The 12,055-nt window shown below is 36.2% G+C and overlaps 1 protein-coding gene across 8 annotated transcripts in view; it reads right to left on the bottom strand.

The window, feature by feature from the left end:
- ZC3H8 (zinc finger CCCH-type containing 8) overlaps positions 1-12,055 on the bottom strand; it is a 42,079-nt gene that overhangs the window by 18,364 nt on the left and 11,660 nt on the right. For 4 of the 8 annotated variants that reach the window (XR_008289464.1, XM_053200928.1, XM_015073403.3 and 1 more), the window contains exons 3-8: positions 11,243-11,474; positions 9,085-9,218; positions 7,098-7,220; positions 6,390-6,501; positions 4,903-5,012; positions 3,748-3,785 (exon numbers count right to left, since the gene is read on the bottom strand). Coding sequence is in view for 7 of the 8 variants with exons in the window: in XM_053200928.1 (XP_053056903.1) it covers positions 3,756-3,785; positions 4,903-5,012; positions 6,390-6,501; positions 7,098-7,220; positions 9,085-9,218; positions 11,243-11,474 (741 nt within the window). In the remaining variant the exon portion in view is untranslated. Of the gene's footprint in view, positions 1-3,740; positions 3,786-4,902; positions 5,013-6,389; positions 6,502-7,097; positions 7,221-9,084; positions 9,219-11,242; positions 11,475-12,055 lie in introns of all 8 variants that reach the window. The other 4 variants (XM_053200926.1, XM_015073406.3, XM_027033731.2 and 1 more) reach the window with 4 other exon arrangements.

Genomic DNA, 12,055 nt, shown 5'->3' with positions numbered 1-12,055 from the left:
ACACTATCACAAGACAGTGTGATAACATATAAGGGTAAACATATAGAGCCTAACATATATAAAGATACACATATACAACAACAGAACACAATTTTTTACATTTACAGTCAATTGATTTCTGACAAAGATGCCAAGGCAACTCACTGGGGAAAGGGCAGTCTTTTTTTTTGAAATGGGGCTGGGACAATGGGATATCTATATGCAAAAAGAAAAATTTAGATCCTTAGACCACACTTTTCTCAAGAATTCAAAATGAATTATAGACATAAATGAAAGAGCTAAAACTATAAAAATTTTTAGAAGAAAACATATAGGAGAATCTTGTGATCTTGCGTTAGAATTTTTAGATAGAACCTCAAAACCATGATCCATAAAAAAAAAAATACACTTAGGGCATCAAAATTAAAATGTTCATGCTTTAATAGACACTATTTTAAAAATATAAGCACAAACTGGGCCAAAAAGACAAAGTCACATATTGGGACAAAATATTTCCAAATTATATATGTGATAAAGGACTTGTATCCAACATATAAGAATTCTTACAATTCAACAGTATGAAGATGATCCGATTAAAGAATGGGTAAAGATCTGAATTGACCAATGGCACATGAAAAGATGCTTAACACCAGTAATCATTAGAAAAATGCAAATTACAACCATAATGAGATACCACCTCACCCCTACTAGAACAGCCACAATCAAAACAACTGACAGTAACAAATGTGGGTGAGCATGTGAAGAGACTAGAATATTCTTACATTGCTATCTGGGATGCAAAATGATGCAGCCACTTTGGAAAACAATGTGGCAGTTCTTAAAAAGTTAAAAATATATTTACTGTAAGACCCAGAATCTCCAAAACATACAATGGAATAATGGGGGCAATTTTATATGTACACACACACACACACAAGTGATCGGGGTGCCTGAGTGGCTCAGTTGGTTGAGCATCCAACTCTTTCTTGATTTTGTCTCAGGTCATGATCCCAGAGTCGTGAGAACAAGCCCTGCATGGAGCCTGCTTGGGATTCTCTCTCTCTCACTCTCTCTGCCCCTCTCCCCCATTCGCATACACACTCTCTCTCTCTAAAAATAAAAAATATATGGGGCGCCTGGGTGGCTCAGTCGGTTGGGCGGCCAACTTCAGCTCAGGTCATGATCTTGCGGTCCGTGAGTTCGAACCCCACGTCAGGCTCTGTGCTGACAGCTCACAGCCTGGAGCCTGTTTCAGATTCTGTGTCTCCCTCTCGCTGACCCTCCCCTGTTCATGCTCTGTCTCTCTCTGTCTCAAAAATAAATAAAACGTTAAAAAATAAAAAATTTAAAAATAAAAAATATATAAATCTTTAAAAAAATAAAGTTTTTTTAAAACAAAAAGTGATCTATGCTAAGGCATGAATGAATCTCAAAAACATCATACAATGTGAAAAGAATTAGAAGCAAAAGACCACATATTAAAGTTTATACGAAATGCCCAGAAAAGGCAAATCTAGAAATAGGAAGTAGATCCGTGGTTACCTACAACTGGATATGGGACTGGGGAATGACTTAAAATGGGTCTAAGGGATCTTTTGGGGGATGTCAAAAACATTCTAAAACTGGATTTGGTGATGTCACACAACTTTTAAATTTACCAAAAAGTATTAAATTTTACACTAAAAACAAGTGAAAACTATGTCAAAGTAAGTAAAAGGGCCCAAAATAGCCAAGGCATTCATGGAGAACAGCATTAGAAAAACTATCAAAGTATATAAAATGCAGTAAAACTACAGTAATTAAGACAGACTATTAGAGAAAAAAACAAATGAAGCAGAACAGATACCCCAGAAATAGATCTTTGTCTGAAGGAAACTTATCTATACCAGAGGGACCAGGCATTACAGATCAGTGGGGAAAGGGCAGTGTTTTCAGTTGAATGGTATGGAGAGAATGCTTATCCATATAAGGAAAGAGAGGGAAAATAAGGTGTTAAAAAAGAAATCAGTTAGTTTTAATTCTTCTCATCTCCCACTAGCCACAGCCACTCTCTTTTTCATGTAATTTAGCGGCTCTTCCCACATGGAAACTACAAGAGTGTACTTCCCTACTTTCCGACTTTGGACTTGGCTATATATCTTACTTTGGCCAATGGGTTGTGTGTAAATGGGATACAAACAGCCTTGAGCTTCTGCCAATGCTGTGAGAAGAACACATCCCAGCTAGCCCACTGATCCCAGGAGGAGACTGAGACAAACGTGGGCCAGAACCATCCTGGTCAACCTGCTTTAAGAAGCAGAGCCAACCTAGCCAAGGCTAGCCCAGATCAGCCTATTTCCAGCCAATTTGCAGATGCACAGAAAAAAGAAATGTTTATTTTTACATGCTGAGAAGTTTGTGGTTGTTAAAACCATTAAATTAGCAACTATTACCAGATACTTTTTTCAAAGGAGTAAAAAATAAATGTAAAAAGCAAAACCCCAAAACTTAAACGGATTTCCAAAATAAGCAATTCTGCTCCCAGAGGCACCTCAGAAAAAGTGAAAAGACAGTTTACAAAATGGGGAGATCTGCCACACATACCTCACAAAGGATTACATCAGGAATATGTAAAATCAATTTAAGGACAGTCCAGCCCAATAGAAATGTAAGCAAAAAACACTAACAGGCATTTCACCAAAGATGAAACTCAAAAGCTAGCAAGCATAAGAAAAGACGCTGAGCTTTATGAAAATAAAGCTATGTGACATCACTTTTATGCCCAATAAACTGGTAGAAAAAAAAAATTAAAGACTTGACAATGCAAAGTATTGGCAAGTATAGAGTAACAGGATTTATTTTACACAGTTGACGGGAATATAAACCATTCTAACTACTTTCGAAAAGATTAGTATTGTTTTAAAATTTTAAGACGATACAATTCTACTCCTTGGTTTATATCCAAGATAACTTACACACATTTACATCAAAAGACATGTATGTTATTAGATATATTATTTATTACACATTATTAGCAATACTTTATATTTAAAATATTGAAAATAACCTAAATGTCCATCATTAGTAGAATGTTTAAGTAAATGTTAACATATTTACAGAATGAAATGCTATATAAAAGTATAAATTAATGAATAAGAGCTTTGTGGATCTACATGAACGAATCTTAGAAACATAATGTTGAGTGAAAATACCAAGTCACCAATAAATACACAGAATACTTGTTTAAAAAAAAATCCAAACTGGTGGGGATCCTGGGTGGCTCAGCAGGTTAAGCATCTGACTTGATTTCAGCTCAGGTCATGATCTCACAGTTCATGAGATTGAGCCCCATTGGGCTCTGTGCTGAGCCTGCTTGGGATTCTCTCTCCCCTCTCTTTGCCCCTCCCCCAATGCTCGCTCGTTCACTCTCTCTCTCAAAATAAATAAGCATTTAAAAAAAAAATCCAAACTGTTTAAATAAAATCCAAACACAAGCAAAACTAAATATAGTATTTAGTGAATCACATACATTGGCAAATCTACATAGAAACAAGAGGAGAATAAAAATACAAAAGATAGTGACAAACAGAGGGAAGCAGTTCCAAGGAGACGGGAGATACATATCTATGTATATGTATCAGATATTTTATAATTTTTTAGCAGGGGAGGAGAAAGAAAAAGATTTCTATTTTAGAAAATGGAAAAGCCCTATGTTTCCATGCCAATTTCTAGAGGTGTTTCAGAGAAATAAAAGGAAATGTGCTAAATTCTAATTTTACCCTTTCATACCTTTATTTTCATGATGACTTCTTCTCAGTATCCAAAACCTAATATGAAAAAAAACCACACATTTTTATGCATCAATATCAAATTCAGGTACATCATAATGGTCTTGTAATTTTCTAATGATTCCAATACTATTTATCCTAGTAATTATAATACTGTAAGAACAACTGAAACATAACTTTTACATCTCTTTTTTCCATATATATTTCATACTAATAACAAAATACTTGGTATGACTTTTTTTTTTTTTTTAAGTTTATTTATTTTGAGAGAGAGAGAGAACGTGCACATGTGAGCAGGGCAGAGAGAGAGGGAGAGACAGAATCCCAAGCAGACTCTGAGCCATCAGCACCAATCCTGACATGGGGCTCGAACTCAGAAACTGTGAGATCATGTCCTGAGCCAAAATCAAGAGTTGGATACTTAATTGACTGAGCCACCCAGGTGCCCCTTGGTATGACTTTTAATTCCAGGGTAAGCCTTCATATTTTACAACATAAAAATATCCATAAATAAGCACCTTTGACTTTCTCATATTTGCACACACTCAAGAGAACTTCTGCCACAAGATGATATGGCTTGGTTCTAGAAGAATCTTTCATTTTCGCTTAAATTTCAATTTAATTTTAAAGGCACAGACTCTAACATATGGGAGATGAAAGAATATAAATTACTATTTTTTCAATTATCTTTCCTCACTGACTGGAAGAACATTTGAAGAAAACTTTGAAATAACTATTTAAGGATGCTCTGACATAACTTTAAAACATTCATCACCCAATGATTCTTGGCTTTCCTTCTAAGAGTATAACAGGAGTACTAGTTCTCCTATTTGCTTTGTTTTCCTTTGCTTAGCTTGGCTACTAAGGTTACTAACTACTTTGAAAGTTTTAAGAACATTCCAATTTATACTTATTGCTTGCATAAGTATAATGTTCTTACCAGCAATAAGTATATATTTTCCTTTAAGCTACAAAAAATATATATACAATGAATAATTTTCTAAACAGAATTAAATTCTAAGATTGTCAGTCCTAAAGTACCCCAAATGGTAACCTATGAGGCATTCTCCTTAAAGAATAGTATGTTTCCAAATTCTTGCCCTTAGTTCAAACATATTCTTTAAAAAAGAAAAACAAAAATTAAAATTCTACTTACTTTGGCCAACAATTCTTGTGTTTCAGGAGTCAGTGGAGCATGTGAAAACTTGCAATAGTCACCCTGGTAACATTTTGTTCCTGTATGGTAAAACTTGCAAGGATATTCATGTAACCCAAGTGTTAAGGAAGAAAACAATTTTAATCCAACTAAAATAATTTGTAATTAACTTTATGTTCCCTGTATAAAGGCCTTTCCTTCTAGTAGAAACACTAAATTCTCTATTTAAAATATGATAAATTGTGAATTGAACTATATGAAACATCTAATTTTAGGATAATTATAATAAATCAAGTTTATTGGCTATCACATGAAACTTTCCCTTCATATTCATTTTTATAATAAATTATAGGTCTGTTTCAATGACGTAAGAAAAGTTTGTGTGTTTTAAATACTTTAAGAAATGTGATTATTATTTGTTTATAATTTTTTTAAGTTTATTTATTTATTTTGAGAAAGAAAGAGAGAGAGCATGAGCAGGGGAGGGGCAGTGAGAGAAGGGGACAGAGGATCTGAAGTGGGCTCAGCAGAGAGCCCCAATGTGGGGCTCAAACCATGAGATCATGATCTGAGCTGAAGTTGGATGCTTAACCAACTGAGCCACCCAGGCACCCCAGAAATGTGATTATTTTTAAGGCATTCTTTTGGGGTAGAGGCAATAAAGTCAATGACAATGATAGGTTTTACAAATCTGGATCCTTTATATATTAGGTTTACTTAAAATAGAATGAACTTAAACAACTTCAACATTGTTTTCTAGAAAAAAAACTCTCAAGTTAGAGTTTGAGATTCCCTATACTGCATGACTGAAGGAAAACAACTTTTGTGGTACCCAAAGGTGCTATTACCATAAAATTTTTATGTTCTATGTTTTTACAACCTGTCTGTACCATTTGCATTAAAGAGTTAAGGTTATTCTCCAAATTAAAGGACAATTCAGTACAGACTATACAGAAAACAAGTACTCCCAAATGACGCTTTTTTTTTTTTTTTTTTTTAAACAAAGTAACTCATATGAGGGTGCCTAGCTGGCTTAGTTGGTAGATCATATTACTCTTAATCTCAGGTTTGTAAATTCAAGTCTCACGCTGGGGGTACAGATTACTTAAACAGAAAATCATTAATAACAACAAAGTAGTTGTATATATGTATATACACATACATAGCTATATCTCTATGAACATAGATATAATTAGTTAATGTCACAGCAGAAATTCTGAGTCTTTCTGTGGGTTGAATAGGTCTCATGAACTTGCTGCTATGCTATCCAAGTGAAGGATCTTCATTTGAGAATTACTGAAGAATCCATCTTTTCTTTCTTGGGGAAAAAAAAAATCACACAATTTAACCACTTTGATATGGATTTGGGCTTGGGTAACATAATTTTGCCATAGCTAAAACACAGATTTTATTCAAAATTATACATACTTAAAATGTTCATGTAAATATTTATAAAAAGTAAAATTATATCTTGTGATAAAGGATATTATGCAAATACAGACAATTTTCACCTCTGGTACAATATCCTTGTACATAAAACTTGCACATTTCCTTTTTCTTCTCTATCTCTGCATCATGATCAAATTTACACTGGTCTCCCTGGGCGAAAGGAAAGAACAAGGACAAGCCATTATTTCTCAGTTAAGTCATGCAGTTCCTACTAATCTTAAAATAAGCAAATGGTTCCAGAAAAAAATCTGAGAAGCCCTACAGTCTAATTCTTAACGAGCTATCGTATAACCACTCTACAATCTTAAAATCTTGTTACATCCCAAACCTTTTTAACACAAAGTATTTTTTTAAAAAAAAATGCTTATTTATTTGATAGAAAGAGCCTGAACATGAGCAGGGGAGGGGCAGAAAGAGAGGGAGAGAGAGAATCCCAATCAGGCTCCACAGTGCCAGCACAGAGCCTGCCACCAGGGCTCAATCCCACGAACTGTGAGATCATGAGCTGAGCTGAGATCAAGAGTCAGCAGTTTAACTGAGACACCCAGGTGCCCCTAAAAAGTGTCTTTTTTAAACATAAAATAATACTTCAGTAAAGCTTTCTAACTGAACCTTTTCCAGAAGGAAAGAGTTATAAAATGTACAGGTATGCTTTTACAGTATCCAATGGAGACAGGAGTTGGCTTTTGTACATTTTTGCTATACCTTACATTTTAGTATATTTTTGCTTACGCAGTTTTTTATACCTTAATACATTTCCTTTCAAGAAAATATTTACAAACTTGTTTCCCCTTGTGTTCCACTGTATGTTGGTTGATGAATCCCTGACTCATTCTCACATGCTGCTGCTTCTCTTTCGGTTTACCATCCTTTGAAAACAAAAACAAAGAAGCAAATGTGAGAAATATAAATTTAAATATTTTATTCCACTGCACAAAATTATTTTGACCACCTTTAAAACATTAAAAAGTGACTCTTCTAAACCAGCCTACATGTGTAAGATTTGGACTTTTGCACATCAGTTGAAAAATAAATGTTCTGCCAATTACAACAGAATTCCAGCACTGAACGTGTTTGGTCAATTTGAATTATTTTACTATACTTTGCCCTTATTTTTAAAAATTGAATAAGCAATTTTTTAAAGTGAAAATGCGGCTACTTGTGATAAAAAATGAAATCCGGGAATAAGGCTCTTGAGAACAACGGAGACAAAACTGGAGACTGTAAGGTAAACCGAAAGCGGTATACTCTTTAAGTTCAACGAGATGCTCACTGGGTGAGAGCGGAGAATAATAACCAGCTCTATCTAGTAAACAAATATAACCTCAAAGATGGCAACAGAGATATAAAAACAAAAGGTGACCTTTATATAAAAACAAAAGGGGAGGGCGCCTGGGTGGCGCAGTGGGTTAAGCGTCCAACTTCAGCCAGGTCACAATCTCGCGGTCCGTGAGTTCGAGCCCCGCGTCGGGCTCTGGGTTGATGGCTCAGAGCCTGGAGCCTGTTTCCGATTCTGTGTCTCCCTCTCTCTCTGCCCCTCCCCCGTTCATGCTCTGTCTCTCTCTGTCCCAAAAATAAATAAAAAACGTTGAAAAAAAAAAAATTTAAAAAAAAAAAAGGGGAATCTCATAATACATTTTAGCTCTTTAGAAACCTAAACCATTTTAGCATGTTAACCTGTGGCACAATTTACATACAATGTCTGCATCCCAAACTTCTGAACATGTTTAGGAATTAAATATGTGCAAAGAAGAGACCTGACTACATTTACGTGATCTGCTTTGTAATGATGTTAAATTTCTACTTAACACTATCAAAATTATGTGTCCAATATGTGCCAGTTTAAATCTTTGGTTTTATTTGACTATGTTATTAAATTCTAACACAGGTTTATAATTTGCTACTCATGTAGAAGGGCTGTCAATTTTAGCTGAATAATTATTTGAGTCCATGTAAACCAAATGAAGGGAATACCAACAGGGTCAGGAGATACAGGCTGTGGCCTGGCCCTGTGTGACTGAGCAGATACCTGAACCCCCAGGGCTTCAGAGTCCTCGTCTGTAAAATATGGAAACATATATAAATATGTTTCAATCCATAATATTTGGTATTTCTAATATTTTACCACCCCTGACTCTTGTCTTCTGGACCCAGCCTAACAAAAAAGTTTGTTTAAAACACCTCAGAAAAGCAGAGTCCAGAGGAGTCACTTACTATTGTATCCTGATTACATCTGCAGACCAAGGAAGAGGAACTTCTACAAAGCAAAATCAAAACACCAAGCGGATAGGGGGTGTTTTGTAAGCCAATGCTCAGAAATATTCATTTTTAATTTCCAGAGGGGAGTCAAATACTGATAGGCCAGGAACCGCAATCATAGCAACTCTGTAAGACTCTGTGACCTTTGAAGTGTTCTCTGGGCTACTTTACCTTCTCCCTGCTTCTCCTGCTTTTCCAGTCTCTGACAGTACAACACGGCCAAATCAAGGGACTTGTGTGCACGTATTCAGGTAAACAGGTTCAACGCTAAGGTTTAACACAGGTGCTGGCAGCTCATGAGGGAGAGGTAAGGAGCTGCAACAGTGACAAGGAAGAATGTGGAGAGCCAACTGATGGTGAGAGGAGATTTTTCACCGTCAGAGAACCCTCGTTTTATGGCTTGCCACTGAGGTAGGCGCAAGATGAATATCCTGCAGCATGTAGGCGTTCTCCTACGTGCCCATACTCTTGTACCTGTTCCTGTGAGCCACTATTCCTCAGTGAAGCGTTGGATCCTTTGTGTCCGGCGCCAGGCCATTTTCGCTTCATTTTCTTCTGTTTACCATTTTTCTGTACAGCTTTAAGGTTTTTATTTTTTTGTTTAACAACTAAAAACAAAAAAGTTAATTCTGTTTAAATCTTAAACATTAAATTAAATCTTAAAATGCTTAATTTTAATTTATGATGACATAAAAGTACAATGGCAGTTTACTTTAAATTTTTTTTTAACATTTGTTTCTTTTTGAGAGGGAGAGAGAGAGACAGAGTGTGAGTGGGGGAGGGGCAGAGAGAGAGGGAGTCACAGAATCCAAAGCAGACTCCAGGCTCTGAGCTGTCAGCACAGAGCCCAACGTGGGGCTCAAACTCATCAACCAGGAGATCATGACCTGACCCAAAGTCAGATACTTAACTGACTGAACTACCCAGGCACCCGGCAGTTTACTCTCAAGTACATTCTGGGGCGTTTGGGTGGCTCAATCAGTTGAGCATCTGACTTTAGCCTGGATTATGATCTCATGATTCATGAGTTCAAGCCTCACATTGGGTTGTGCTTTGGCAGCTCAGAGCCTGCTTCAGATCCTCTGTCTCTCTCTCTCTCCTCCTCCCCTGCTCGCTTGCGTACTCTCTCTTGCTCTTAAAAATTAATAAAATAAACACCTAAAAAAAAAAAAGTACATTCTATAATAATCCAGGAGGAGTTCTCCACTGCTCACTGAATGAAAAGTGGTATGATGCTGACCTTTCTGGAAGCTCTGGGATTAAGAGACCAAAAGGAGAATTAATATATTCTGGATCCCCAATTCATTCCTTATGAAAATAGATAAGGTAGGGAGGCCTGGGTGGCTCAGTCGGTTAAGTGTCCAACTATCAGTTTCGGCTCCGATCATGATCTGGCAGTTTCATGAGTTCAAGCCTCACATCAGGCTGTGTGCTGATGGTGCGGAGCCTGCTTGGGATTCTCTCTCTCTTTCCCTCTCTCTCTGCCTCTCCCCTACTCATGCTGCCTCTGTCTCTCTCAAAATAAATAAACTTAAAAAAAATTTTTTTTAATAGATAAGGTATAGTCAGGAAGAAAGAAAAGCAAGATAATTAATGAAATCAATCTTGCTTGCCACCAGCCAGACCCTTTTGAAGTGTTCAGAGTATAATGGAGCTAATTAGGAACTGCCATAGCACTATAAAAGCAAAACCTTCAAATGTTTAAAATGACCTCTTACACTACTGTCAGAGTTTTCACTGAAAACATTTTATATATGAGTGCCTGGCTGGCTTAGTTGGTAAAGGATGCAACTCTAGATCTTGGGGATGTGAGTTTGATCCCCACACTGGGCAGAGTGTTTAATTTAAAATAAAAATAAAAACAGATTAAAAAAAAGAAAAAGAAAACATTTTATATAGATTAAATTTATCTATAGACCGATTTTAAACAGAAAAACATTTCAAGAGAAAAAAAGCAGTAAAATAAGAGGATTAATTTCATTTACCATGGTCATTTGTCCTCATATCTATGACTAAACTTTATTTGATTAATCTAAAAGAATATTATTTCTGAGTTTAATCTGGCATACCACTATAACAGATATGAAATCGATCCCTCCCTACAACACAGCAATACAAACAGGCACATCTTGTCCTTCATATATGCAGAGGCAAAGGATTTAGCATTCTCCCTTTCAAAGCAGTCATGGCCTTTGATAACCCTGCTGTACTTTCCTCCTATAAACTAAGCATTTGTACACCAAATGGCCAGGTCTCGGGGGGTCTCCGGCCATGCAAGCTCACATCTGGTGTAAAGATCCATGGAGGGGCACCAGGGTAGCTCAGTCAGTGAAGCATTTAACTCTTGATTTTGGTTCAGGTCATGATCTCACAGTTCATGAGATCGAGCCCCAAGTCAGGCTCTGTGCTCACAGCACAGAGCATACTTGGCATTCTCTCTCCTCTCTCTGTCCCTCCCCCTTGCAAAGTAAATAAACAAAAATAAATAAATAAGATCCATGGAAAGCATGATCTTCCTATGAAATAAAATGCAAGAGAAAACTTCCCCCCTCCCCAAACCCCAATCTGTATATGGACAACTGTGATTGCTTCTCTAGATAAACACAAAATGACAAAACAGTCTCACCCTTACCTTTCTGGGTGTCCTTCGCTCCCTCTTTCTTCAATTCTTCAGGAAATGGTAAGGATTGAGCAGCATTTGCCATTTCTTTAGCTTGTATATACTGCTGAAGCTCTTTAGCAAAAGTATCTTCTGATTCCTGACTGCAGGTATCATTATCACTATATACATCATAGTCCTTACTTCTTGATTTTCTATGTAGCAATTTCTTCGGTGATGCTGTAGAGTTCCCCAAGTGCCTAAACTAAGTAAAAATTAAATTTTCAATTTTAAAAACCTAGCATAATTCAACGCAATCTGGTTATAAAGAAGAAATAAAGACCAGCCATGAACTGATCATTGTTGAAGTTGGGTGATGGGTATACAGGGGTTCATATACTTTTCTTTCCACTCTTACATACTTAAAATTTTCCAGAATTAAAAAAAAAAACATAAACAAAAAACACAACATATTGTCCTTGAAGAAAACTTAACACAAGATTCTGAATTTGTACACTAGATGTACTCTACTGAATTAAAGACGAAACCCCCAAATCTTAATTATTTGATATAATTTTATTTTATTGAATTATAGTATTACAATTCACATTTTATTTCTCCCTTTGCATCCCTTTGCATACTTTAAATGGTTTAATTCAATAACTCATCATTTCATAAAAGAACAAGTAAACTGTAATGGCCCAAGTGAAAATCTATACTACACTAAGATATATCACAGCTAGCGAAGTCCGTTATTTTTCCTGTAACTCACAGCATTGGTGGCAGAGAAGGTGGCAGCACTGACAAGGAAGAAAGAACTGCCCCGTTCTCTATAATCAAGTTAAT

Source organism: Acinonyx jubatus, chromosome A3 (genome assembly GCF_027475565.1).
Source record: "Acinonyx jubatus isolate Ajub_Pintada_27869175 chromosome A3, VMU_Ajub_asm_v1.0, whole genome shotgun sequence".
NCBI classification, from domain to species: Eukaryota; Metazoa; Chordata; class Mammalia; order Carnivora; family Felidae; genus Acinonyx; species Acinonyx jubatus.
This window is presented reverse-complemented; position numbering and strand designations above follow the sequence as displayed.